At 54.9% G+C, this 26,190-nt stretch overlaps 1 protein-coding gene across 1 annotated transcript; it reads right to left on the minus strand.

The window, feature by feature from the left end:
- Positions 1 to 3,331: 3,331 nt before the first annotated feature.
- Ltbp4 (latent transforming growth factor beta binding protein 4) lies at positions 3,332 to 25,677 on the minus strand. The gene is made up of 30 exons (XM_076839538.2): positions 25,403 to 25,677; positions 21,914 to 22,105; positions 21,490 to 21,737; positions 21,311 to 21,413; positions 20,871 to 20,945; positions 20,661 to 20,783; positions 19,966 to 20,130; positions 19,141 to 19,290; positions 18,903 to 19,022; positions 18,071 to 18,202; positions 17,860 to 17,985; positions 17,009 to 17,134; positions 16,291 to 16,533; positions 15,704 to 15,829; positions 15,496 to 15,615; positions 14,555 to 14,683; positions 14,010 to 14,135; positions 13,498 to 13,620; positions 13,176 to 13,307; positions 12,026 to 12,157; positions 11,819 to 11,944; positions 10,330 to 10,476; positions 8,902 to 9,171; positions 8,542 to 8,613; positions 8,116 to 8,244; positions 7,758 to 7,904; positions 6,472 to 6,624; positions 5,309 to 5,689; positions 4,806 to 4,958; positions 3,332 to 3,740 (listed from the first exon to the last, which is right to left on the minus strand). Exons 1-30 carry the CDS (start codon positions 25,650 to 25,652, stop codon positions 3,586 to 3,588), a joined length of 4,674 nt encoding a protein of 1,557 aa, XP_076695653.1. The 5' UTR covers positions 25,653 to 25,677; the 3' UTR covers positions 3,332 to 3,585.
- Positions 25,678 to 26,190: the final 513 nt, after the last annotated feature.

The following is a 26,190-nucleotide window of genomic DNA, read 5'->3' on the forward strand; positions in this document are numbered from 1 at the left end:
ACCCCACCCATTGTTCACGATTACTTTTGAATATTTCAATAAATGACTCTGCCTAAGTTCAATTCATGCTTTACTGCTTAGTAGCTGTGTGACCCTGGGTAAATTTCCTTATCTTTCTGTGCGCCAAATGAGCAAACTAGGGATGACAAGAGTACCATCATCCCTCACCTATGGCTAATGTGAGGACTAAATGAGATGATTTTTAAAATATTTATCTTTTAGTTTGACACAATATCTTTATCTTATTTATTTTTATGTGATGCTGAGAATCGAACTCAGTGCCTCACACATGCTAGGCAAGCGCTCTACCATCGAGCCACAACCCCAGCCCCTAATGAGATGATATTTTAAAGCAGCATAGTGCCTGGCACGTAGAAAGCGTTTTTATGTGTTCGTTTTTAAAGATGCTGGTGACGATGACCACGACCACGAGAAGGACCCCATTCTGTAGACCAAAGGGTCGTCCAGCTTAACGCTCGCTGATGACTGTAAGAGCATCGGCCAGTAGGGGCCGCTGCGGGCTTGGAATGCCACAGCGTGTTGCGACCATCAGGGGGAGCTGTGGAGCTCGTCCCGCGGGCGCAGTGACCGGCTGGACCAGTTCCCTTTGGACATTCCAGAGGAGTACGCGTCGATCCCGGCCAGTGCCAAAAGCCTCAGGGCCAGGGCTGGAGATTAATGTGGGGGACGTAGGCAGGAGAAAAACTAGACCCTTGGCACAACCTCCAGGCCCAGCGAGGGGTGTGAGGGATGTGTGGCTCAGCAGTCGGCTCCCACCTCTGCATCCATCCCCAGGAGGCTGAAATGAGAGCTCAGAAATTTTCTAGCTCCGTTGGTCACCGGTGCGGTTCCTGGGGCATCCATACAACAAGTTGTGTGGGAAATGGGATGGCCACGGGAGTTTCCCTGGGAGGGAATGGGAATATTTATTTGGAAATTACCTACAACATTCATTCGAGATTTTCTTCCGTGAATGTCCAGAGCTTTCCACGGATTCCCAAAGAAATCAAGGACCCCAGACTGAAGAAATGGGTCAGAGGAGATCAGCTACCTCCTCCCAGCACCAGTTGCCTCTGACCTTCCCCACACAGCCCTGACCTCTCTACCTGAGCCTCTGCCTTCACAGCACAGGTTATATGTGGCCATGTGCCTGCGTCCCCAACTGGAGCTCCATAAAAGCAGTGGCCAAGGATGGCTTAGACATCCCAGATGTCACTTACCAGCATTGTCCAACCCAGGACAGAGGCACCCAAAGAGAGGCATTTATTGGCCTTTCTTACCTCCAGGTCTCTGTTGACTCTGGTCACACCACTGGAACACCTTCCCCCACCCCTTCATCTGGCTCCTTTCCCAACCTTGCTTAGGTCTCAGCCCAGACATCCCCTCCAGGAACCCTCCCTAGCTCCCACCCCCTAGGGTTGGGTTAGAGTTTGTTTATGTTCCCAACACTCACAAAGCAAGTATTATGGAAAATATTTGTTGAATGAATGAGCGAGGGTTAGTGTTTGGGTTGGCTTCCCCCTGTCAGCTGCAGTCACTTCCTGGCCCCCTTTGTAGAGTGTTTTTTTTTTTTTTTTCTTTCCCCAGTTTTATTGAGTTATAATTCACACACGGCACAACTCACTCATTTGACGTGTAGGATTCCATGATTTTTAGTACCGGCTTGTGTACCCCACTTTGTGGAGCCTTGAGCTCTTGTGTCCTGACACCCCTCCCACCTCTGTCCCTGTGCTTGGTGTTTCTCACTGTTCTGTTGGAGGAGATAGAGTCTGGCCTCCTCCTCCACCCTGGGAGGGATAATTGGTAAAGAACAAGACCTAGCCATCTGCCCTCACCATCTGACCAGTGGCAGAACTCAGGGTTACAACACCCAGGGTTACAACAGTGACGGAGCCCTTGCTCTGTACTGGGTGACATTCTGGGCTCTTAACATATATAACCATTCATTTAGTCATCGCCAACCATCCTGGAGAGTAGAGCTTTGTAGTCACTGGGGTCTCTTAGGAATTCAACCCCTCCCAAAAGTTGGGGAGGTGGGCAGGGGGTGGGGTTCAGAAGGAGCCCCCTTTCCACTTATGCAAACTGAGTTAGACACTAGCATTAAAACTGGTGCCTCACAGGCCAGATTGTTGTAAAAAATACATTATTATTTAAAATGAGATTTCCCTTTCTGCTCCGCCCCTATCCCTAGGCGGAATGTCCTTCATTATACTTTGATTTTCCCATCCAGCTTGGTCATATCACTTGTGAGGACCCTCAGGCATCTGAGTTTGAAACCTTGGGGAAAGAGGCACTCACAGGTGGGTGAACTCTTAGGTTCAGCCTGTCCCCGTGCCAGGGGCCCCTGCACTCCCCTACCCCATACCCCCCATCCCTGCCCTGAGCTTTCGAGAGATCAAGCTGTTTTTGTTTTTTCAGAGTCGCCACATGGACAAGAAGTAGGCAGGGGACAAGGACTGCCGGGACTTGACCATCACACACAGCTCCTTCCTGCCTCCACGTGTCCGAGCACAGGCCACAGGCCAGGACTGCCGCTCCCTCATCTGTCCACAGCCAGTTCCCAGCTGGAGGGTCAGGTTCACCTCTCCTGGGACTCCTGTCCCCTCTGTACCCCACTTGTCCCAGAATGGCTTCAGATGTCCTTGGGGAGTAGAGGAATCTGGGCCCTCATCCAATTGAGAAAGCAGGATGTGGGGCTGCTCCCTTCTCTCCCTGCCTCAGGTTCCAGACATGGAAGAGGCTCCAGGGGGTTTACCAGCAGGGCCAGGAGGAGGCACTAAAAACCCAGAGGCAAGATCTTTCTGGATATTAGGGAGAAACAAAGAAAGAGAATGATAGACAGGGAGAGATGTAAAGTCAGAGAGTTGGGCAGAGAAAATGAGGCAAAAAGAGAGAGAAATATAGCTAGGAGAGAGGCAAGGACCCAGACAGTTCAAGAGACAGAGGCTCTGATGGCAGGTAGTGGCCACTCAGGAGGTTGAGGCGGGCAGACTTTAAGTTCAAAGCCAGCCTCAGCAACTTAGCAAGACCCTGTCTCCAAATAAACAAGGGCTGGGGATGTGGCTGAGTGGTTCAGTGCCCTTGGGTCTGCCCGGTAGGAGAGAGAGGGGTGGGGGAGAAGACAGAGGGCAGGGGGTGTGGCTGAGTTGGCAGAAGGCTCGCTGGCATGTGTGAGGCCCTGCGTTCAATCTCCAGCACCACATACATCAAATTGTAGATTCAGAGTCACGGAAATTGAGTCAGACATGTCATCAGTTTGTGGATGTAATTTAGTGACTAAAGAACAAACTCTGGAGCCAGATTTTGAGAAAAAGAAAGGCAGAGGCAAAGGTACAAAATAGGTGTTTTTAATGGAACATTTTATAAAACAGAAAGGAAATGTGAAGGGAACCTAGGAATAGACCAGGCCCAGGGCACGGGCAAGAGGGGCTGGGGCTGGGGGTGGCGGGAAGAGTGAAGACCTTGCTCCTAGAGTCTATTAATCCTGTGTCCATCATCTCAATCCCAGCTGATGCCCCGTGTGCATGCGCACTAACAGGCTGCAGGTGTGCCGGGCACCGTCCCAAGTGCAGGCGTGGGTAGGATTCAAGCGCGGGGCCGCGCAGGCGCACAGTGGTGTGGCTGGTGTGTGGGTGCAAATCCCGGGCGGCAAATACAGCGAAAGGAGCCATCGGTGTTGACACAGCGCGCGTTGACACAGAGTGGGGAGGCTGCCTCTGCCTCATCGCACTCGTTGATGTCTGGGGAGGGGGGTTGAAGGAGTGCTGCTCAAGGCTGAGGACCCAGCATCTGGCCTCCCTGGTCCCTGGGACGCAGTGGGGCAGAAGTATGGATGTGGGATGTTGAGCCTGTCTGGTTTGGACTTAAATCCGACCACTTCCACCTGCTGGCTGTGTGAGCCTTGGCAGGTGGCTTAACTGCTCTGTGCCTCAATTTGAGCTTTCCAAGATGGGTATGGGAGCTACATCACTAGATTTTTGCTAGGAAAATAATACTGATAATATCAACAACAGTAAACACTTACCTTATACCAGATATTATTGCAAATACGTCACCTGTATTAAACTTATCTTCCTAATACCCCTATGAGGAAGCTCCTGTGATCCTGTTTGACCCGGATGTATAAACCAAGGCCCAGTGTGGGAAATCCCTTTGCCCAGCGTCTCACAGCAAGCCTACACCAGGCAGGTTCTCAGGCCAGTCTCCCAGTCTCTGGGTGCCCAGCCCCCTGCTATTTCTTGGCTGTGAGACCTCAGAGGACTCAATTCTCTTCTCTGAGCCTCAGTTTACATATAGGTCTCAGTTATTAGGAAAGTGTTGATGATGTTCACAACTCTTCTGTAAACTGGGTTCTTTGACTATACCCATTTTCCAGATGAGAAAAGCTAAGCAAGGGACAGTGACCTCTCAAGGGTCACAAAGCAAGTTGCTGGACTGAGCCTGAGGTCTGTCAGAGTCCCCTAGAGTTCCAGATTGTCATCACTTGGCTTTACCCTTGCCTTGACAGACATGATTAATATTCCCATTTTACAGATGGAAAGACCTAGGCTTTCCAAAGAGGTCAGGCAAATCATCCAAGGTACCATTGGTGGTCCTTAGAAATCACATCTGCAGGACTCTACTCTTCGTTCTGCTTCTAAGCCCAGCCCCACCCACCCTGTGGTCAAGTCCTGCCTTCCTCCAGCCCTGTCTCACCCCTAATTAAGAATCACCCCCTTGGAGCTGGTTTTTCTCAGGTATTCTTGGCCACCTCCAGAGTCCCCACCCTCTCTGGGCGAGCCCTGCCTCTCCCCACCGCCCCTCACCGACACAGGCCATGCGGGTTATGTCCAGGCGGTAGCCATCGAAGCAGTCGCAGGTGAAGCCTTCAGGAACACGCACGCAGCGGCCGTGGGCACAGCCATCCAGGATCCCACACTCCTCGGCCTCCAGCCCCTCATAGGGCTCAGCCAGGGCGTCTGTGGAGACCCCAGGAATTGGGGCTTTGGTCTCCTCATTCCCCCACCCAACCACTCTACCTGAATGTCCCAGTGTTGGTGCCCCTGGCTCCTCCGTGGGTCTCATTCTAAACTGTCCCTCCTGCTCCAGAGCTCAGGGGCGCTGGGCGCCATGAGCTCCACCTCATTTGGCTCTCCTAGCTTTTCCGTCCCCTTCCCTCGGTTGGTCTAGGAGTCTTTCTCTGGTCCTCTTTATCGCTCCCATCTCTGCCCGGTCTCTCCGCCTATCTTCTTTTTCAGCTTCTCCCTCCCTCCCTCGTCTCTCTCACCTCTATTGGCCCCACTCCTCATCACTGGCCCACAGCGCTCACCCGTGTAGCCTCGACCTTCAGAGGACTCCTCAGGCTCTGGGAAGGAGCCGCGGGTGTCGCGGGACCGATAGGGCCAGCCCATGCCCCGGCTGGGTGGCGCAGGAGCCTCAGATTCACCATAGGGGCCACCATCATCCTCAAAGTCCGGCATGTCAAAGGGTGGTGCCCCGTAAGGGGCTTCCCGGCGGGCAAAGGGTCCAGGGGGTGGTGGGTAGGGGTCATAGGGTAGCACAGGTGGTGGGTACAACTCAGGTCCGTAGGGGAGGCCCTGGTAAGGGGGGCCTATGTCTGGGCCATACTCATAGGGCAGCCCAAAGCCACCTGGCCGAGGGGGGCCATATGCAGGGGGACGCAGCACATTGCACAGGGCCTCAAAGTCATCTGTGAACAGAAGCAAAGCCACACAATCAGCTCTGTGTGCATCTGCACCCACCGCTTCCCCCCAGCCCAGACCCTGGGAAGAGAAGCCCAGAGGATTGGAAGGGCCCTGGGCTGAGGCCTGGGTGGGAAGCACTTGAAAGGAGGGTGCTGGATTGGAGGAGTAGGATTAGGGGTTTCTGGTGTCAGGATTGAGGGTCTGGAGGCTGAAATTGTAATTCCGAGGTACTGGGATCAGGTACTGAATACTACAGCTAAGAATTAGAGTCCAAGGTGCTAGAGTTTAGAGGGTCCATGGGAGTTAGAACTAGGGACCGGGAGCAATGAGATAAAGGTGTTTTGTGGATTAGGCCAGGATTGCATGGGAGGGGTCTCAGCCACCGAGACCTGGAAATCTGAAGACCTAGCTGTCTGTGGGCCAGGGTTAGGGGGTCTGTACAACTGGTGTATGGGTCTAGGGTCCAGGATTTGGGAGGGGGCAACTCAACGGTTGTGCCTTGGGGTTTAGAGACCAGGAGGTGAGGGTACAAGAGATCGGACCCCAGGAGCCTATGGTGCTGGAACTTCTGGGATGTGCTGAATCTGGCCTTAGGGTTTGTGTCACTGAGACTTGGAAGTCTTTGGGATTTTATTTGGGAACTAAGATTTGGGCATGGGCTGTGATAAGGGGGTTAAGGTGCCAACTGGGGGGATCTGTGGTTCCAAGACTGGGAAGTCCAAAGGCCTGGCTGGATTAGAAACCTAAGGGGCAGGGTTCGGAGTGCAGCCTAGTCCAGTGGCAGTACCTGAGTCCTGGGCAGGGCAGAGGGCACAGTCCATGCCCCAGGCTTCTCCATAGAGACAACAGCACTCTGTGTAGGTGGCCTGACGGTCCAGCCGTGGGCGACTACAAACAAGGTCAGGCCCCACTTCCTGCCAGCAAACTCCCAGATTGTCATCTGCAGGTGGTGACAGGATGTATCAGGGTGGAAAGGCACTTGCTGAGCCCCCTCCCCTGCTGGAGCCCAGCCACCTCCTGCCTATCAACAGATTCTTCTCAGCTGTGATGTGACTCTCAGAAGCCCTTTGAGGTAGGTCCAGGGTTCTGCATTAAGGACAGGACTTGTTTTGGCAGGAGACTGTTGTGTAGGAGGAGAGGACAGAAGAAGAGGCCTGGGAGATGGGATCTGAGAGCTGCTACCCAATTCCAGCCTCTAGAGAGCTTTGTGAACTTGGGGCCCTTGCTTCCCTTCTCTGGGCATTGTTTGAAGTCTCATGGTGAGGGGGATGTTGTAGCAACACAGGAATTGTTTGAATTTTCAGGTTTCACTTGAAAATGAGAGAGGAGACTTTGGGCCAGAGGGCAAAAACAGAGATGGGGAGACACAGAGAGCCTATCCGAGAAAAACTCAAGAAAGATTGACAGAGGTCTACAAAGAGAGGGAGGAAATGCACAGAGATCAAAAGGGAGAAAGAAAGGACCAAATGAGATAGAGAGACCAAGAGAAAGAGAGACCTGGAAACAAAGACAGATTGAGAGAGTGTCAGATATGCATATAAAATCCAAAAGATAGCTGGGGATATAGCTCAGTTGGTAGTGTGCTCGCCTCGCATGCACAAGGCCCTGGGTTCAATTCCCAGCACTATATTAAAAATAAAGTTACAAATCCAAAGGATAGAAACGCAGAGAGAATTGGAGACAGACACACAGAAAAATACTAACAGGTAGCAATCATTTAGCACTCAGTAAGGCTAGGATCCCTTCTGTCATTACAAATAAAATAAAATTCTACACTGTAAGGTAAGAGCTAGTCACCCAACACGCAAGCGGGAAACTAGGTTCAAGAGGAGATATGCAACGTGCCAGTAAGTGGCAGACTGCCTCTAAAAACTTTAACCACCAGGCAAGCTCGCCTCTCAGATCCACACAAAGACAGCCTGCAGGGCCCAGGGGGCGTGGCCTTCTACAGGAGCGCGAGGGGCGTGACCCGACGAAGGCGTGGCCCGTGGGGTGGAGCCAAAGGAGATTGGCCCCCGGGCGGGGGCGGAGCCAGGGGGCAGGAACACGTGGGGGCGGCCGGGACGGAATTACCCAGGCTCTGGCTCTCGTTGGAGACGCAGCGGCGCCGCGAGCCGTCCAGCACAAGTGGGGGCTCGCATGTGCAGTGATAAGAGCCCACCGTGTTGACACAGCGGCCTCCTTCACAAGCTGGCTCCTCGTCGGCGCATTCGTCATTATCTAGGGAGCCACAGAGGGAGTGGTTAAGAGGCGGCCTTCTCCACCTACCCATCCCCTTCCAATTTCTCTTTCTCCCCAGGCACTGACACTGTGATAGAGGGAGTCTAGACTCCAGGAAGGACTTCCCGCTGTGATGGCCGCATTCCGAGTTGGGGCTGGCTTGGCCAGGGGTTGGGGAGAGGGAGGAAGATGGTAGAGGTGGGGCTCATACCAACGCACTCCAGCCTCTGAGCGTGGTAGTAGTATCCGTTGCTGCAGTAACACGAGTAGCCTGGGGCTGTGTTCACGCAGACTCCGCTCTTGCATACTTGGTCTCGGAAGAGCTGGCATTCGTCCACATCTGCAGGAAGGGTGAGGAGAGATGGGGGAAGGCCCGGGTGTGGGATCAGCTGGGTGAGGGGAGTATATGACAGCAGCTTAGTATGACCAGGAAAGACAAACCAAGGCAGAGGAGAGGGCAGTAGAAACCCAGAAGTAGAGACCTGGAGAGCTGGAGACCGGAGGGGGTGGGGATGGGCGTGGGGTTGGAGATGGATACAGAGAAACAAGGCCAAAGACAGAGAGAAACAGGAAGAGACATAGACAAGGTGGGACAGATCTGGGTCTGTTGGGGGTGGGGGATGAAGTATGGCCTCACCTCTCCGTAGACTTAGGTCTCCACTGGGTGCCAGGTAGCCCCTGCCGTGGGGGCACAATGACTGGTATTCAGCTGCAAACAGAGAAAAGGCTGAGCCAGGACCTCAGAATCCCAGCCCCTGCCCTGGGGCGCCTGTGCTTACCTTTACCCCCTGCCCATATGTTCAGGCCTCTGCCTGTTAGTGACCACTTCTCAGCTGCATGCCCAACCACAACCACCTGGTAGCTGGTGGTTCATTCTTTTCCCTGGCAGTATCAGTACCCAATGGCATGTCCAAATGTGCCCACCTTCCTACTCTCATGCCCCTCTATTCCCACCCAACCCTTCTGCCCTGTGTCCACCCACCAGCCTACCACTCACCTGTCTCGGTGCTTGGGCACTGCTGGATGCGGCAGCCGCTGCCCCAGCCCTCACCCACAGTACAGCAGCACTCCTGCCACGTCACGTTCCGTGCCAGAATGTTGTCACATGCATCTGGGGCTGCTGTGTCAAAGTAGCACTCCCGGCGCCCACTGCCCACAGGACCCTGCCTGGGTGTGCTGGGTCTGCGGGGTGGGGATGGTGGGGGAGGCCTGGCCGGTGGCAGGTTAGGGCTGGCAGGTGCTTGGGGCTGTGAACCTGGAAATGTACCTGGGGAATCACCGAGGGGCTTCACTTAGGATGGGTTGAGTCTCAGTACCCCACCCCCAGGCCCCGGATGTCAGAGGTGGGGAAACTGAGGCCCAGAGGGTGCCAGACATCAGTGGCAGAATCAGACTCCACACCTCTCACCACCTAACGTTCTCTTTCTACCACTCTCACCTGTGTGTCTACATCTTTTGCATCCCGGCCTTACACTTCCCCGGGTGTCTCGCCCATCACTATGGGGGAGGACATTCCCCTGGTCTGAGTGCCCCACCCTCTGCACATCTAACAAACTGGCTCCCAGTCTTCATCCCCAGACCTAGGCTTCCTCCTGGGTAGTCGCCCCACCAGGCAGCCCCACGGCTTGTCCCTACAGCCTCTTGGGTTTCTCTCCCACCTTCTCTCCCTCCCCTTCCCTGGCCCCTGCCTTGATCCAGCCCTGTCCTCTTCTCTCGGGATCCCTGTCCCAGCCTCCAGTGTCACCCCTCTGTTATGCACCTTTCCTGCTTAAAACAGGTGCCACTATGCCCTGGGGCAAAGTCCAACCTCCTGGGTGAGCCAGTGTGTTCTGGCACCTGTCTCCCCGCCTTCCTTTGCTCTCCACCTCATGCCATGTGAGCTTCTGCTGCTCCTTCAGCATGTCAGGTCCTTTCCTGCCTTCGTAGGCCCTTCCTTTTGCTGTGTCCTCTGCCCAATACCCCCTCTCACACCTGCTCCTTTCCACTTGTCCTCCTGCTCTCAGTTCAGACATTGTCTCCTCCAGGAAGCCCTCCCTCCTCCTTTCTCAGGTCAGGCACCTCCTCCAAAAGTCCCTAGGCTTTCCCCATCACAGCCTGTGTATTCCTGCTGGCCTTGCTTCCTTTCTCCCAGTCCTGATGCCTCTGGATTATCACTATCTGGTGATCTCTCTCTCTGCCCCATTGGATTGTGAGCCCCTTATGAACAGAGAATTATCTTTCTCAGTCATTGCTGTCCTCAGTGCCCAGAATAGGACCTGAAAACAGCGTATGCCCTGTGAACATTGTTGAGTGAAGGAATGTGACAGAGTTGGGACCAGAATCTAGTTCATCTAGTTCATCATGGTAGCATTTAACTGGTGGCAGCTGTACAACAATTTTCCTGTACAACCAGCTACCACCAGTTAAATAGACATGTTAGTCTTACCAGCAGAAGTCCGTGGGGGAACACAGCGTCCAGTCATGGGGTCAAACTCCTCAGGGCTGGTAGGACAGACACAGAGGAAGGAACCTTCAACATTTTCACACAGGGCAGCTCCACAGACACCCTGTAGTGTTTCACACTCATTCACATCTGTAAGCAGGAAATAACAAGGGAAAGAGAATCAATGGTTATGAACTTCTGTGGTTCAAAAAATTTGAAAGTGTGAGCTTTCAAATAAATATAATGAATTTCTTTAACGGCCCAGATCCCACCTCTACTTTCCTTTTGGTAACAGATCCTGATTTTCCCTTGGGAACTCTGTGCTTCTCCAATTTCAACTAATTTATTTTGAATAGGACTAATTCTACTCTGAGGCAGAATCAACCAGATTACTGCATTTCTCTGGTTCAGACCCACACTGGGCCAGTTAAACTCAGTTTTGGGACCTTCACTGGAAATGTTGAAAAGGAACCTTCCCCTTTAGATCTAGCACAGTTCAACTAAGGATGCTAGCCCAGACTTGCTAGGGCCATCCTGGTCACTATGAAGAGAGAGTCTGCCTAAAAATAAACCCCATAGAGGACAGCAGAGCTGAGAGAGGGACACAGAGACAGAGATAGCCTTGGTATATTCTTAGATCCAGTTATACCCAGATATACTCCAATATATCACAGAACTTTGCAATTTTAATTCTTTTTTAAAAGAAATAAAACCTGTTTTTTAAAACCCACAGAATATATAATTAAGATTCATGCACATTTCTGTATGTACATTGGACCTCAAATGAAAATATGCGTAAACACACATTGAACTCTAGTTCATGATGTGAAGACTGAAGAATCAAGGAGGAAATGTATTGATGCCTACAGTTTATCATTTTGTGTGTGTGTGTGTGTGTGGTACTAGGGATTGAACCCAGGGCATGGCACATGCTATGCAAGTGCTCTACCATAGAGCTACATCCCCAGCCCTTTTTCGTTTTATTTTGAGACTGAGGTCCCACCAAGTTGCCCACTGGTCTTGAACTTGTGATCTTCCTGACTCAGCCTCCTAAGTCACTGCAATTACAGGTGTGCACCACCATGCCAAGTTTACAATTTACTCAAATTTGCCCCCCAAAATTAAGATGGCTTCATGGATAGGTGTGTGAGAAAGCAATTATAAAGAAAATGATTTAAAAAAAGAGAATCTAGATCACAGGCGTACAGGTGTACATTTGTCAGTTCTTTCAATTTGTTATGCTTAGTAATTTTCTTCGTAACATATTAGAAAAAGATATATTTTTTAAAAGTTCTCAGAAAAAAATAAAAATGAACAAGTTTCTGTCACTTGCCACTAGCAGAGTTTTGACTGATATGGAGCTGATCTTCTGTTGCAAGAGCTAAATTCTACAACCCTAAGTTCATGTTTCTCCAGATACACAGACAGGAGCAGGACCTGCTCTACCTCTCCCCCTACCCTTTGCTCGTGCCCACCCCCTGGAGCCCCGTACCCACGCAGTGACGCCCGTCCCGCGCCCCCTCGTAGCCCTGGTCACAGAGGCACTGGAAGGATCCAGGCAGGTTCTGGCACACAGCATGGGCACCACAGAAGGACCGGTTCCGGCACTCATCCACATCTGTAATCACCAGACGGTTAGGCCATTTCTGAACCTTCCACCCCTTCCACACATCTCAGCCAACATCCGGTGGGTACCCACCCTGGCATCCACCCCCTGGCATGGGCTGATAGCCGGGGTCACAGGCTGGTGTGCAGCGGTACGATCCAGGGGTGTTCTCACAGCGCTGAGCTCCACAAATTGCAGGGCCATATTCTTGGCATTCATCCACATCTGCAAGAAAACAAGGAGGAATCAGACACACACACACACACATACACACACACACATACACACACACATACACACACACACACATATGTGATTAGCCCAGCTCCTCCTGCCCCCATCAGTCCTCTGCCAGGGTCTGAAGGGGGGATGGGAGCCAGAGAGGAATGAGGGGTGGAGGAGAGTTAGGGGGAAGACCTGCAAAATAGAAGAGTACTCAAGGGGTAGTTCTGAAGGCAGAGGAGAGATGGGGAGGTGTGGGCCTATGTGTTTCCAAGGGCTGCAGAAGTCTGTGGAATGGGAAAGAACAGTCAAGAGGGATGGATGGAAGGGCCAGAGCTTAAAGGGGCAAAACCTAGTGCTTGAAGAAATCTGGGGGAATTTCACATGAGCAAAGGATGACAGCCAGGGCGGGGCCTTTTTGGAAGGACAGGTAGGAGCGGAAGAGTGGTAGAGGGTGGGAAGAAGGCATGTCCCTGTTTATGTTAGGAGGAAAAGTGGCCTGAAGAAGTTTTAATCCATAGGTCCACTGGAAGGGGCAGGTCCCAACAGTTCTGGCAAGAGATATCTTTGTGGGTTATTTCCTTAAAAAATAGACTAGGCTCAAACTACAGAGGGGGCACAGGTGGCTCTGGCTTGCCCTGGTTGGGGATAGGAGTATCTCCTCCATCCCCTGCCTCTATAAGAAAATACAAGGACACAATGGTGGCTTATTTCTGCCCCCAGAGATATGGCCAGATGGGGTAAAGGGTGCATTGGTTAGGGGCCCCTTCCCTTTCTCCAAGTTTTTTTTCAATATTTATTTTTAAATTTTTGGTGGACACAATATCTTTATTTTATTTTTATGTGGTGCTGAGGATTGAAAACAGTGCCTCAAGCATGCTAGGCGAGCGCTCTACCACTGAGCCACAACCCCAGCGCCCCCTTTCTCCAAGTTTATAGGGCAAGATGTCCTTCCTCGGTCCCCATGGGAGTGGATTCCAGGAACCTCTCTTGGGGGATGGAGATGGGGGATTCGTCTCACCATCACAGGTGCCCTCGGGTCCCGCGTGATAGCCCGGATCGCAGTCCCGGACACAGCGGTAGGAGCCAGGGGAGTTCTCACAGCGCTGAGATCCGCACAGGGCGGGGCCCCGCTCACGACATTCATCAATATCTGAAGAGGGAGGCAAGGAGGTCAGACCGGAGAAGCAAAGGAGGCAAGCAAGTTAAGGGAGTCAAGGAAGCAGCAGGAAGGAGAATGCCAGGGAGCGGAGAGGGGCAGTGAAGAAGCGGTGAGGAAGAGGCCCGGGTGCATGGCACAAAGGAGTGGTGGGGAGGGATCAAGTCGGGGCGCGGCCCCTCACCAAGGCAGGAGGCGAGGTCTGGGCCGGCCCGGTGTCCCGGAGGACAGACGCACTCGAAGGAGCCGTCGGTGTTGGTACAGAGGCCGCTCTGGCAAAGGTCCTCCTCGCTGCACTCATCCACATCTGCGGATCAATCATAGAAAACCCAGACCCACCTCCTCCTCTGCCTACATCCAGGCCACACCCCTCCACCGCCCTTTCCCCGCCCCTCCACGCCCCAAGCCTTTAACGCCCTCCCCCACCCGCCTCAAGCACCCTCCTTCCCTGCAAGCCCCGAACCTGGGGCTTTAGGACAGTCCTTTCCAATCACTGCCCAACTTCACAGACTCCGCCCTTTCCCATGCCCCGCCCCTCCCCGTCACCACCTGGAGACTCCCCATAGCCCCGCCCCCCGATTTAGGGAGACTCGGACAGAAAGTTCAGACCCCGGGATTCCACCTTCTTCTCCCTGTCCCGCCTCTTCCTGCTAGAAGGCCACCCACTCCTTGTCCAGGACCAGCCTGAGTACCGACCGAGACAAGACGCTCCGCGGGGTCCGGGCCGGTAGCCGGGGGCACAAGTACAGGCAAAGGAACCATCGGTGTTGAGGCACTCTCCGTGGGGGAAGCAGAAGTCGCCCTCCAGACACTCGTTTACGTCTAAGGAAGGCTCGAGCTACAGCTGGGCTGCGGGGTCACCTGACCCGGTCCTCCAGAACTAGGCCCCGCCCCCAAACAGCACCCCACACAACTCAAGCCTAAACTCTTCCCACAGCCCCACTTTTTTTTGTTTGTTCATTTATTTGGTACTGGGGATTGAACCCTGGGGCGCTCTACCACTGATCCACATCCCAATCCCTTTTTATTTTTTATTTTGAGACCCTGTCTCAAAAAATTAAAAAAAATTGCTGAGGCTGATCTTGAACTTGGGATTCTCCTGCCTCAGGCATCCAAATCGCTGAGATTACACGAGTGCACTCATCTCGCCCAGATCCCACAGTCCTTTACTGCAACTTCTATGTCCCCAGTAGGCATATCTCAGTACTGACAGGCTCTCCTGTTGTCCCCATCCTGCCCACCTGCACAGGGCCCGGGCAGACCCGATGGCGCCCGGTACCCTGGTGCGCAGCTGCAGCGGAAGGAGCCTTCGGTGTTAGTGCAGTGACCATGGAGACCGCAGGGGGCGCCTGAACTGCATTCGTCCACATCTGTGGGAACAGGGGTTTTAGAAGGGGTCCAGTCTAGGGGCACACTGAACACATGCCCTTGGAGCAGAGGGGTCTGGGGGAAGTGATGGAAAGTGCCTTGAGTAAGAAAACAGGATGAGGACTCTATGACAGATGTCAGTCCTGGGGCCTGGGATTCAATTCCTGTGGGTTTGGGTGTCTGGAAATTCCCTGTGCCAGTATTCTGGGGTTAGGCAAAGGGACTCTGAAATGGCACATGGATCATAAATCAAGACCATCTATGGGATTCTGCTGAATAATGGATCAGAGTCAATGAATGACTGGAAAATTCATTAGGATCACAGGCTACCATGAGAGTCCAGGATTCTGCCCAAATCAGGAGTCAGGGTCAGGGATAATGACCTAACTAGGTTCCAGGGAAGAGAGTCTGAGATAGAACAGGGGCAGTAAGGGAGACAGGATCAAGGGACAGGGTTCTTGGCAGGGTTATGGTTAGGGTCACAGGTACCATTCATGGTCAGAGGTCAGTCAGGGTCAGGAGATTAACTGCTATCAAAGTTGTCATGGGTTATCAATAAAGATTAGGATGAAAAGTCACAGTCAAGTTTAGTGTTCAGAGTCAGGAGATCACATTCAGGGTTGAGAGTCATGGACCAGGTAAGGGATTACAGCCTGTTCAGGGGTCTAGACAGGTCACAATCAGGTTGTGAGAGTTGTAGTCCAGGTAAGGTGATTGAGTTCCTGGTCAGGGGGTTACAGCTCAGGTCAGGGTCACCATCTGGGTCAGGGGGTCATGATACAGGTTGCAGGTCACAGTCAAGGCCTGATCTTACCAGTGCATCTGCCACGGTGCAGATGGTGGCCAGAAGGACAGGCCCTGCACTGGAAAGAGCCAGGTGAGTTCACACACTCCTGTCCAGGACATGCCAGGTGGTTCTCACATTCATCCACATCTGAGGAACAGGGGAGAAAGTGGTCTTGAAGGAACAATCCCACGCCAACCTCGCCCACCCCCATACCTCCCTCCCTCCCCGGCCTCACCCTCGCACTCAGAGCCAGCAGCGTTGGGTTGGAAGCCTGTGGGGCAGACACACTGGAAGCTGCCCTCTGTGTTCTCACACCGGCCATAGGCACAAGGCGAGGGGCTACGGGCACACTCATCCACATCTGGGGCAGGGGAGATCAGTCAGGGGAGGGAAGGGGCCTGGATCCCCTGCCATCCCTGCCCACCCCAACATTCCTGTCTTGACCCAGCCTGCTGAACGTTGCCAGACTGCCCCCTCCTCTCAGGACAAAGCCATTCCTTATTTCCCTATTTATGGCCTCTCTGGCTGATACAGAAGCTAAGGCACCAGCTCCTCTGTGTTGCCTTCCCTGCCTCAGTTTCCCCTCTTCAGGGTTCCCATAAGCACAAGCATATCCTTCAAAAAGGAAGAGGGATGGGGAGCATTCTTATTTTAAGAAAGAGAAGACAAGAGTCATATCCTCCTGCCTTCTCAGTATACCACCTTTCTGCCCCCGGCCTCCATCACAGAGTATATCACTTGGTTTCTCTGACCCCCCCCCACAATGACTATCTAGTCCCCACAGCAAGTAGCAGTGCTGCAGGGTTGGACCTAGCACCTCACCTTGGCAGGGGGCCCCAGGCCCTCTGGAGCGGAAGCCAGCTGGGCAGGCACAGTGAAAGGAGCCAGCTGTGTTGTCACAGCGGCCTGGCCCACACGGTGGCGGCTCCTGGGCACACTCATCCACATCCTCTTCACACGCCGAACCCCGGAAGCCAGCCGGGCAAACACAGCGGAAAGAGCCGGACAGGTTCTCACACACTCCGCGGCCACATAGGCCTGGGCTCTGCGTGCACTCGTCCACATCTGTGTGGGGCAAGGGGACCCCCCATCACTGCTTTTCTTTGTCCCCTGCCCCCTTCCTGTCCCATGATCCACCCAGTGTACCTGGCCTCCATCACTGACTTTACACCCTCCATCGTTCCTCCTCTCCATTCTCCATCAATCCCTATTAAGCTGGCTGGCTGGCTCCTAGAACTCTGCCTCTCCAGCCTCCTCTCTAGCTAGCCTCCATAATTCTGCTCCCCTTCCCAATTACTGACCTCTCCATCTCTCCTATTGTGCTTCTCCACCTTCCAGATTCAGTCTTTCTGTTTCTCATCACTTGGCCTTTTCCATGCCTGGGTCACTCTAAGCCACACGTCTGGTTCTCAGAACCCAGCCTCAATCTCCCTGTAGTCAGCCTCCCTTCGCCCCATTGCTCAGCCTCCCCAATCTTCATTACTACCCCTATACCCTTCTCCTTGGGCCCCCTTTCCTTCTGCCCCTCTCAGTTCCTCACCCTGGCAGCTGGCTCCGTGCGGTGCTGCCTGGTACCCAGCGGGGCACACGCAGAGGAAGCTGCCTGGCGTGTTCTCGCAGCGCCCGCGGTCACACGGCGGCGGCACGCGCTGGCACTCATCCACGTCTGTGGGCAGAACCGGGCAGCTGGGACTGAGACAGTCCGCGGAGACTCGAGGCGTGGCGGGAGGGGAGTGTGGCCAGGCGTAGGTAGTTGGGGAAAATAGGGGCGGGCCAGGGCGGCGGGCGGGGCTTGGGGCGAGCGGGCTTTAAACTAAGACCGTGATTGAGCCGGGAGGGCAGGGCACGGTCTGGGGACCCCTCCAGCACAGAGACGGAAAGGGAGAACCGGAGAGGAGGCAAATTGGGGGAGGGTGGAGCCTGGGAAAGGTAAGGGTGGGAAGAGCAGCTTTGGGGACCCAGCAAAGAAAGGAAAGGCAGGAGCGGAGCAAGAGAAGGGAGCGGCAGTTTGGGGATGAGGCTCTGGTGTGACAAGGGTGGAATCAGGGGTCGTGGTCAGGGAACTGGATGCAGCAGTTGTAGGACAGAGGCGGGGCCTGAGGGCGGGGAGCTCGCAGGAGATGAAAAGGGGCGGAGCCAACGGGGGGCGGAGCCGGGCTGGGCAGTAGAACCCCGACTGGGCCTCGAAAGGAAGAGCCCATTTGGCTGCCGGGCTGTCGTATCGCCAAGAGAGAGCTGATCCAAGGCGGGCTGGGGCCACGGCAGGACAGGGCAGTAGAAGGACTAGACTGCTGTGGGGAGGCGAAGGAGGGAGGGGGTGGTTCTGGACCGCGAGCAGAAGCCACACCCAGGCTGGGTGGGGCCTGGAGCTGGGCAGCACGGATTTCTCACCCAGGCACTCCGTAGCCCGCGGGCCGGCTCGGAAGCCCGGGCCGCACACGCAGCGAAAACTGCCTGGCGTGTTCTCGCAGCGCCCGGGAGCACAAGGCGGGGGTATGCGGCGACATTCATCCACGTCTGAGGGCACGGAGGGAGGACTGGTCACGAGGTGACAGGGTAGAGCGCCCTCCCGGTCCAGCCTCCGCCCTTCAGCCCAGCTTACCGATGCAGCGGGTGCCCTGGGGGCTGAGCCGGAAACCCGTGTCACACGCGCAAGTGTAACCACTGGGCCGTGGTATGCAGCGTCCTGGGCCACAGACCTGGGGATTGCGCTGACACACGATTGAGGAGGGACCTGGGCGGGGGTGGGGAAGCGAAGTCAGGCCAGGTTCCCGCAATTCTGAACTCTTTGTCCTTTCTATCCCAGTACAATCCCCTCAAGTCCTTTTGCCTAAAACACCTTCTTGCATGTCTCCTCCCCAAGCTCAGTGTTGGATGGGAATCTGCTCTCCTTTAACGTAGGACGTTCTCATCAGGTCCTTGCCAGAATCCTCTGCCCACAATGCCACCCAAAGGTTTCGATCTTTGAATAGTTTACTTTCCAAAAAATAATGACTTATTTAACAGTAACAGGGCAGTTACTATGTGTCCAACACATCAGCAATTTCTCATGGAAAATTTCACAGTGATTCCCATTTTACAGAACAAAAAACTGACTCACACAGGGTTTAAATGACTTGCTCAACTAACAGAATTGAGCCCAATTTATACTCCAGCACCTGATCTAACTGCCATCCAACCCTTTGCATTCTTATCTTTCTGACCCATTTCTTTTCTTCCTTTTTTATTCATTTTTATTTTTATGTGATGCTGAGGATGGAACCCAGTGCCTCACATGTGCTAGGCAAGACTCTACCACTGAGTCACAACCCCAGCCCCCCCCCCCCATTTCTTATTTCTCTGTTTTTTTTCTTAGTATCTTTACCTTGGAGCCTCTTCCCCCAGAATCTCACCTGTCCCATCCCCATCAACACCCTCAAATCTTTCTGCCGCACCTGATTCAGGAATCTCAGGACCAGTCCAGGCAGGAATGCTGGGCAGGGGAAGCTCAGGGATAGGCCGGGGCTCAGGCCGAGGCTCAGGCCGGGGCTCAGGTCTATGTGTGGGCAGAGAGCCTGGTAAGGAAGGGATATCAGGAAGTGAAGACCTGAATTTGGGTGTCCTGGCTTCTCTCTTCCTTTCCCTGAGGAAACACCTTGAAAATGACACCCCCTCCTTCAGAAGCCACCTCACCTATGGGAGGCCGAAGGGTGACTTGTGGGGCACGTGGTTGGCTGAGGGACACTCTAGGTGGCTCCTGGCCCAAGGGTCTGGTGTTGTAGCGAAGGTCAGAGGCTGAGTAGTGGTAACCAGGGCCAGCTGGACAGATCTCTCGAAAACCCTCTGGGAACAGGAAAGGGGGAGAGTTAGAAGAGGGCCCAAGAGGTGGGTATATGAGAAAGAGGGAATCTAAAGGTGGGCCTTGGCTGGGTGTGGGGTTTAGTCTGAGAGTGCGCCAGGGGTTTGGCTTGGATGCTACAATGGCATGGTGCCCTAGCAGAAGAATTCAACATCTCAGAGGCTTACGGTGGGCCCATGAGAGCTTTTCCCCATTTGGGATAGGCAGGGAGTGGGGTTGAGGGCAGAGTTTGGTTTGTGGCCTGTAGGGACCAAGTTGAACATCAGAAAACAGCTCTTGTGAGGCTGTTTTAGCAGAAGTTAGAATGCCAGGAAGGGTCATGTCTTAGGGGGCCCTAAAAGGGGAGCCCAAGCTGAAGGCAGTGTCTCAGGAGCCTGGGACTGGGCCAAAGCTCTGGGGTAGGATTGCGTATTTCAGGGACTGAGGATGACTATCAGGAGACAGTCCAGTTGCAGGATGGTGAGCCTCAGGGTGACGGAGCAGGTGTGGCTAAGGATGGAGGGGAAGTCCTCAGTGGAGTCCAGCGGGCCTCAGAGGTTGAGGGCCTGGCCAATGATAGGGCCCAGTGGGGTTAGAATGGTAGTGAGTCTCAGAATTAGAGGGCAGAGCTTAGACTGAGCACTCTGTGAGTGGGGCTAGGCTCATCAGAAGGTACTCACCTGAGCCAAAAGGTGGGCAGAGCTGGCAGCCTCGACCCCAGGCCTTACCCACACGGCTACAGCAGCAGATCTGCTTGGTGATGTTGCGCAGAATGGGCAGTGAGCAGCCGCCCTCTCGGAGCACACGGAAGCAGGGCCCCTTAGCCTCTGAGATCACGTGTTGGGCTGGGGGAGGGGGAGGAAATTCTTCAGGGGCTAGGGAATGCTTCAGATTTGGGAGGTAGGGGATTGGTCCAAAGAGGGGTTAGGTGGGGGTGTTTGGCATTTGGGTAAGTCTAAAGGGTCTGAAGAAAAGCTGAGGGCTCTGGGGGCTCTGGGATGAGTTTGAGGGGTCAAAGAGAGAATCTGAGAAGGATCTCAGGATCTGAAGGTGATGTAGTAGTCGAAGGGAAAGGCTGGATTTGGAGGTCTAAGAGGAACTCAAGACAGTTTGGAAATCTTAAGGGATCTGGATCCAAAAGCTTTGGATTTGAGAAACTGATGGAGAGTTTGAAGACTCACAGGAAGTCATCTGAAGGTATAGGAGAATCTGATAGGTTCTGAGTGTGATCTAAGACGAATAGAGGAGGGACATGGGTTGGAAGGACCTGGGGGGTCTGAGGGAATTAAGCATTCAGGAATGATCTGAGATGTGGTTTGAGGTCAGGGATGGGGGTAGTTTGGGACCCTGCTTCAGCCCCATACTGGCAGCTTACAGATGCAACTGCTGCGGGATGAGTCGAGCAGAAAGCCATCGGGGCACACACACGTGTACCCGCCGCGCGTGTTGGCACACTCCCCATGCTGGCAGCGCCCACCTGTGGCGCACTCATCCACATCTGTAAAGGTTGGGGAAATCATCCTAAGTCGGGGACTTGATTCAGCCCCGTCCTTAGAGCCAAGACCCTCTCTCCCATGCTCCTCACCTTCGCAGGACCCATTAACCCTCTCAAAGCCGGCTGGACAAGGCCCATCTGGGACACCAACTCGGTTGGAGTTCCCTGTGGAAAAAGGCTAGAGGTGGGCTGGGTGGTATGTGAGCGGGGCCTAAGTGGTGGGAGGGACTGAAGGGTGTTGGGTGTAGTTTGAAGCGCCTTAAATTGGCACTGAGAAGGTAAATACCGAGGCTCCAGAGGTGAATGTATAGTGACAAAAGCAGGTTGAGAAAAGAAGTTGCCAGAGTTAGAAAATGGGGTGGTTGACACAGAAAGGTATGGATAGATCTAGACTTAAAACGATCCCCACAACGGGCTAGAGGTAGCTAGAATTTGTGAACAGGATTTATCAATGGGCAGAGTACGGAGAGGAGAGAGAAGTTCGCCTCCCTCCTTGGTTCCGAGCACCTCGGAGACCTCTTGGGGCTTACCCAGGTGCTCTGAGCAAGGCTGACAGTCATGAATCCCCCAGGCCAAGCCGGTCTCTCGACAGCAGACCTCTTGAGTCCGGAGTCCGGGAAGCGGTGACGCACACTGTGGGGAAGTGTTGGGTGAGCGCGCCCCCGTGCGGTGGCAGGCTTGGGACCCCTCCCCACCGGCCTACTCTCACTTCGCTTCCGCGCAGCTCCCGAAAACAGTAACCGTAGCCTGAAGCGTCGGAGTAGCCGTCCTCTCGTGGCGCGCTCTGTGCCAACACCGTGTAGGGCGCCGCCGCCTCCGCTCGCGCCACCGCCTCAGCCCTAGCCACCGCTTCGGCGTCCGTCTCTTCCCACGGCCCAGACACACGCTCCACCTGGTGCACCACCACTGAGGCCTCTTGTGGGTGTTCCACATGCACGCTCACCATAGACGCCACGCCTGGAAGGAGTCAGAGCGGGCAAAAGAATGTCCACAAGGGTTCTTAGACTGGGGCTAGAAATGGATGGGTGAGCTGGTGAAAAGTACTTGAGAAGACAGCAAGATTTGGGTCCGAGGAACAATGAATGAGACGGTTTACAGAGGGATCCAGAGGACTTTGGCCACACTCTCCTCACCGTGTTCGTCGTCGCGATGGTTGGCCAATGGCATGGTGTACACGGAGCGGGTGAGGCCTGGCATGGCTGGGGCCGGGGGTCGGGCGCCCGAAGAGTGCAACTGGCAGAATTTGCCAGCGAAGTCCGGGGGACAGAGGCAGCGGTCAGGCTTCACGCATACGCCGCCGTTGTGACAGATTAGTGGACACAAAACTGGGACGGGGAGAAAGTGAGGACACTCAAAGTGAGCACTATGCCTGGCAGATACCCCTGAGGTCAGTGCATCCAAGCTAGCTCAGACCCCAACATTATAAGCAGTCCCTCAAGACATCACTCATTCTAAATCTCTCTGCCTTAGCGGTCCTGTGGTCCCGCCCCAACTCCGTCCATCTATGATATAGCTCCACCCAGTAGGTGGTATCCCCACGCCCTCTGGCTCTTCATTCACTTTCCTTCCATTTGTTTTCGAGTTCCACGGAACCACTTTCTTCCTAGCGGAGTACACGGCGTTACAGCTCCGCCCAGACAGCTCCATTCCCGCCGATTGGCTCAGCCTCCCATAGCCCACGCTAGCTCTTCCTTAGCATTTAGCCCTGCCTCCCGTCGTCTGGCTAGGTCCTCTGCTATTTCAATCCCTCCAAGCCAGTTCTGGTATCTTCCATCAACTCAAACCTCATTTTAGTTACTCCTTGGCATAATTCCCCGCTTCCAACTCTGTCCCCTTTGCACTCTATGCCCGCCCCCATTCTCAGAAGCTGTGCACAAGGGTCCAGCTATACCCATTGGTCAGGCCCCCCTTCTAATCCCGCCCACATCACCTTCCACCAGCCTGATTCTAAACCCCGCCTAATCAAGGCGTCTAACCTGATACCTTTAGCCCCGCCCACCCCCTTTCCTCACTCTGATTTGCCCGGGCTCGCTTACGCCCCTCCCGCTCCACCTCTAGGCTGGCTGGCGTCTTGGTCCCTCCCACCGCCCTTGTCTCCGCCCACTTCCCCTTGGACTCGGGTTCCAAAGTTCTAGCTCTGCCTTCCCGCCTCCGGTAGCACCGGGCGGGGCAGCACGCGGGAACGCGCCTCCTCTCCCCTCTGCGCGTCCTCGTTGGGCCCCAGGCCACCTTTGGGCGGGGCACTGCCAGCTGTGCGGCGGGGTAAACAAAGAGAGGGGTGCGGCGGGGGCAGGGCGGCGGCTCCGCATTCCGAACCCTTGGGGAGCCCCGGGACCGTTGAGCCAAAGGAGGCCGGACGTGTCTTTCGAGGGCACCCCCTCCCTTTCTCCCCCCGGGGTTGCCGAAAACAGCTGGAGACAGCTGTGCGCAGGGGAGGGGGCAGGCGGCCAGGCTGTCCAGGGAGGCGAGTATGGGATTCTGAGCCACAACTCTAGAGAGGAAGACACAGGGGAAGACTCTTCAATTTAGAAGGGTCAGGGGACAGGAGTTCTGGAAGAGATCAACTAGAGGGCAGTTCTCTGGGGTTCAAAGATGGTTCACGGATTCTGGGATGGATCAGGGAAAGGCTAGCTTAGAGGAAACTGAGGCTCTCATCCAAAGGAGTCTTTCAAGTCCTTTTGGGGAGAGTCACCTAGAGAACAGGACTCCAGTGCCTTCTAGGGGATGGCGTTTGAGGGTGCTGAGAACAGGGTTTAGATGAAGAAATGGAATTCCTGGATGTTTCCAGAACATAAGACTCAACTGGCTGGGACCCTATGATACTGGGGAAACCACCTCTCCTCACAGCTAAGGGATTAGATGCCCAAATCTTTTTATTAATGGCTGCATGGGGGAAGCACAAAGTTTGGAGTCCTATTGGGAGAATCCCTGATACAGACCAATTCTAGGGTTCTTTTGAGAATACATGAGATTTAAAGTTCCTGGGGAGAATATCAGCTGAAAGTACAGGACTTAGACAGAAATCAGGAATGTGATGGAACTGGGGAAGGCTCAGCTGGAAATATAAGGAAATGGGAGCCTTTTGTTAGGAAGAGAATTCTGCTGGGGAGTGGAGTTATCACTGCATAAGGCTTGTAGAGTTTCTCCTGGAGGTGGGGAGAAGTAGTGGAGGAACAATATTAGGGTTGTCTGATGAGGTGCACAGTTTGGGGACATTGCCTCAAAAGACTGGGAGGGAACTTTACTGGAGGAACTGGTGTCTGGAATCTTCTGACACGGTGGGGAGGAAGCTTGGGATCTGGGCTCCCCTAGTTTGGAGAGTCAGACCAGAACTTCAGGTATTCTAATGGGGTCCTGGAGCTCTGGGCCTAGGAAGCAAGAATCTAAAATCGGAAAAGTCTCTGATGGGGTGGTAGCAACCGAGCCAGGTCTAGGAGTATTTCCTAGCTTTGGAAGGCATTTCTCTGTCTTCTCTTAGCCTGAATGCAGGCCTCTAGCCCAGTTCTTTGAGAGTGCCCACACCCCAGGGTGCTAACAGAATGGTCAGGCCAACACCATGTCCCCAAACCCTGGAAGAACAGAGAGTTGAGGACACTGAGGTCCTGCTGAGGTCAGTCCCCCTTCACATGCCCCTCCTTGCGCCTCCAAGGGCTTGGCACACGCCTGGGCAAGGCGCCTGGCACGGGCACGTTGGGGCTGGGCCGGGAGGGAGTAAAGGAAGGAGGGAGGAAGGGGAGGAGAGAGGGAGTGGCAGCGGGCGGGGTCTCAGGCGGGAGATGAGCTCACGCCGGCCGGGCCGAGGTTGGGCTGGCTGGGGGCCAGGCTGGGCGAGTTCTCGGCGCCAGGGGCCCCTACTCCCCACTTCAGAGGGCCTAAGGGGTAGGGAGGGGGCAGGGAGGACCCGATCCTGGAGAGCCTACCTACTCCAGCACACTGGGACAACAGGTGGCACGCCCTCCCCACCTCACCTGAACCTCTTGATGGCTCCCCATGTTTAGGGGTGCCGGGTGCACACTTCTCTGGTCTCCTCTTCCCCCAGGGGGCGCCCCCTCCACAGATCTCCTTTCTAGATTTCGGTCGCACGTGGGTTCCCTGCAACTCAGGTCTTGAGAGACACCCTCCCACACACATTTTCCCTGGGCCCTTTCCCTTTCAGCTCTTCTCACCCCAAGTCCTTCCCTCACAGGCATCCCATGCGGACTCTCCGAATCCTTCCCACCCTTACAAAGAGACTGAGACTCCCCCGGGCAACCCTGAAACTCTCCTTTGATCTCTGAGGTACCATTACGCAGAGGCTCAGAATTTGGGCTCCTTTTTCAAAGCTCCTAAGTTCCTCAATTCTGAGATCCCCACTTTGACTCGAAGGCAGGAAACTGTCCCCTACCCCCTCAGGTGGGACACCACAGGTCCCTGAGAACACGCATTGCTTGCAAAAGCAGGACCCTCCGGACCCACTCCCCCAGACAGGAATTAGGAGCCCCCTTCCGTAAGTTCCCAGAGCTTCCCCAGCACGACAGCACACGGAGTCTGAACTCCTTCTCCCAGGGGGATTGTCTCCCCATCTCTGGGGATCCTTCTCCCTTGAGGAAACCCTCCCTCGGGGAGCACCACCTCGCACTCACAGGCGCGGAAGCCCGGTCCCCCGGGGGCCGCCCCGCCGGGCGCGCCGCTGTCCACGCTGGTGGCGTTGCGGGGCGCGCAGGTCGGGGTACAGTGGGAGCCGGTGGGCCCATGGATGCAGCGCAGGCCGCACACCGCCGGGGTGAAGCGCACGCGGAGACGCTCTCGGGGACGGCCCAGCCCGGGCTGCGGCCCGAGCTGCGCCAGCAGCACCAATAGCGGCACCCAGAGCAGCCGCGCGCCGCCCGCCATGGCTGCAGCGCCGCGCTCCGCCGCGACGCCGCCCCAGCCCGCCCGAGGGGCCCGGCCGCGCCCGCCCGCCCGCGGGGGAGGGCGGCCGCGCCCCCGCTCAGGCCCCCCCTCCCCACCACTCCCTCCCCGCCGGCCGCGCGGGGGCGCGTGGGGCTGGGCGCTTAGCCAGAGGCGCAAAGGCTGGGCGCTAGACTCACAAGGGGGAGGGGGCGCCCCCCTCTCTCCCCACCCGTGCTTCAACAAGTGGATGGGGCCCGCAGGGGAGTGGCGGGGAAGGGAACAGGTGGGGGCGGGCAGGTTTTCCCCCCAGACAGAGCTGAATCCATAAAGGGGAAACTCATGAAGAGTAGTGGGGGCCGCATCTGGGGAGACAGCTAAAGGCTGATTCTCTACCCTAGGCACACAGAGAGACTTCTCTAGAGAGAGGGCTATTATGGCGCATCTGGGCAGCCAGGTGGCACATCTGAGGGAGAAGGGTCTGTGCACATGGGCACGTGAAGGAATTAGGAGTCCGGATCCTGGAGAGGAAGCTATGAGG

This window comes from Callospermophilus lateralis, chromosome 18, assembly GCF_048772815.1.
Source record: "Callospermophilus lateralis isolate mCalLat2 chromosome 18, mCalLat2.hap1, whole genome shotgun sequence".
In the NCBI taxonomy this organism is placed as follows: domain Eukaryota; kingdom Metazoa; phylum Chordata; class Mammalia; order Rodentia; family Sciuridae; genus Callospermophilus; species Callospermophilus lateralis.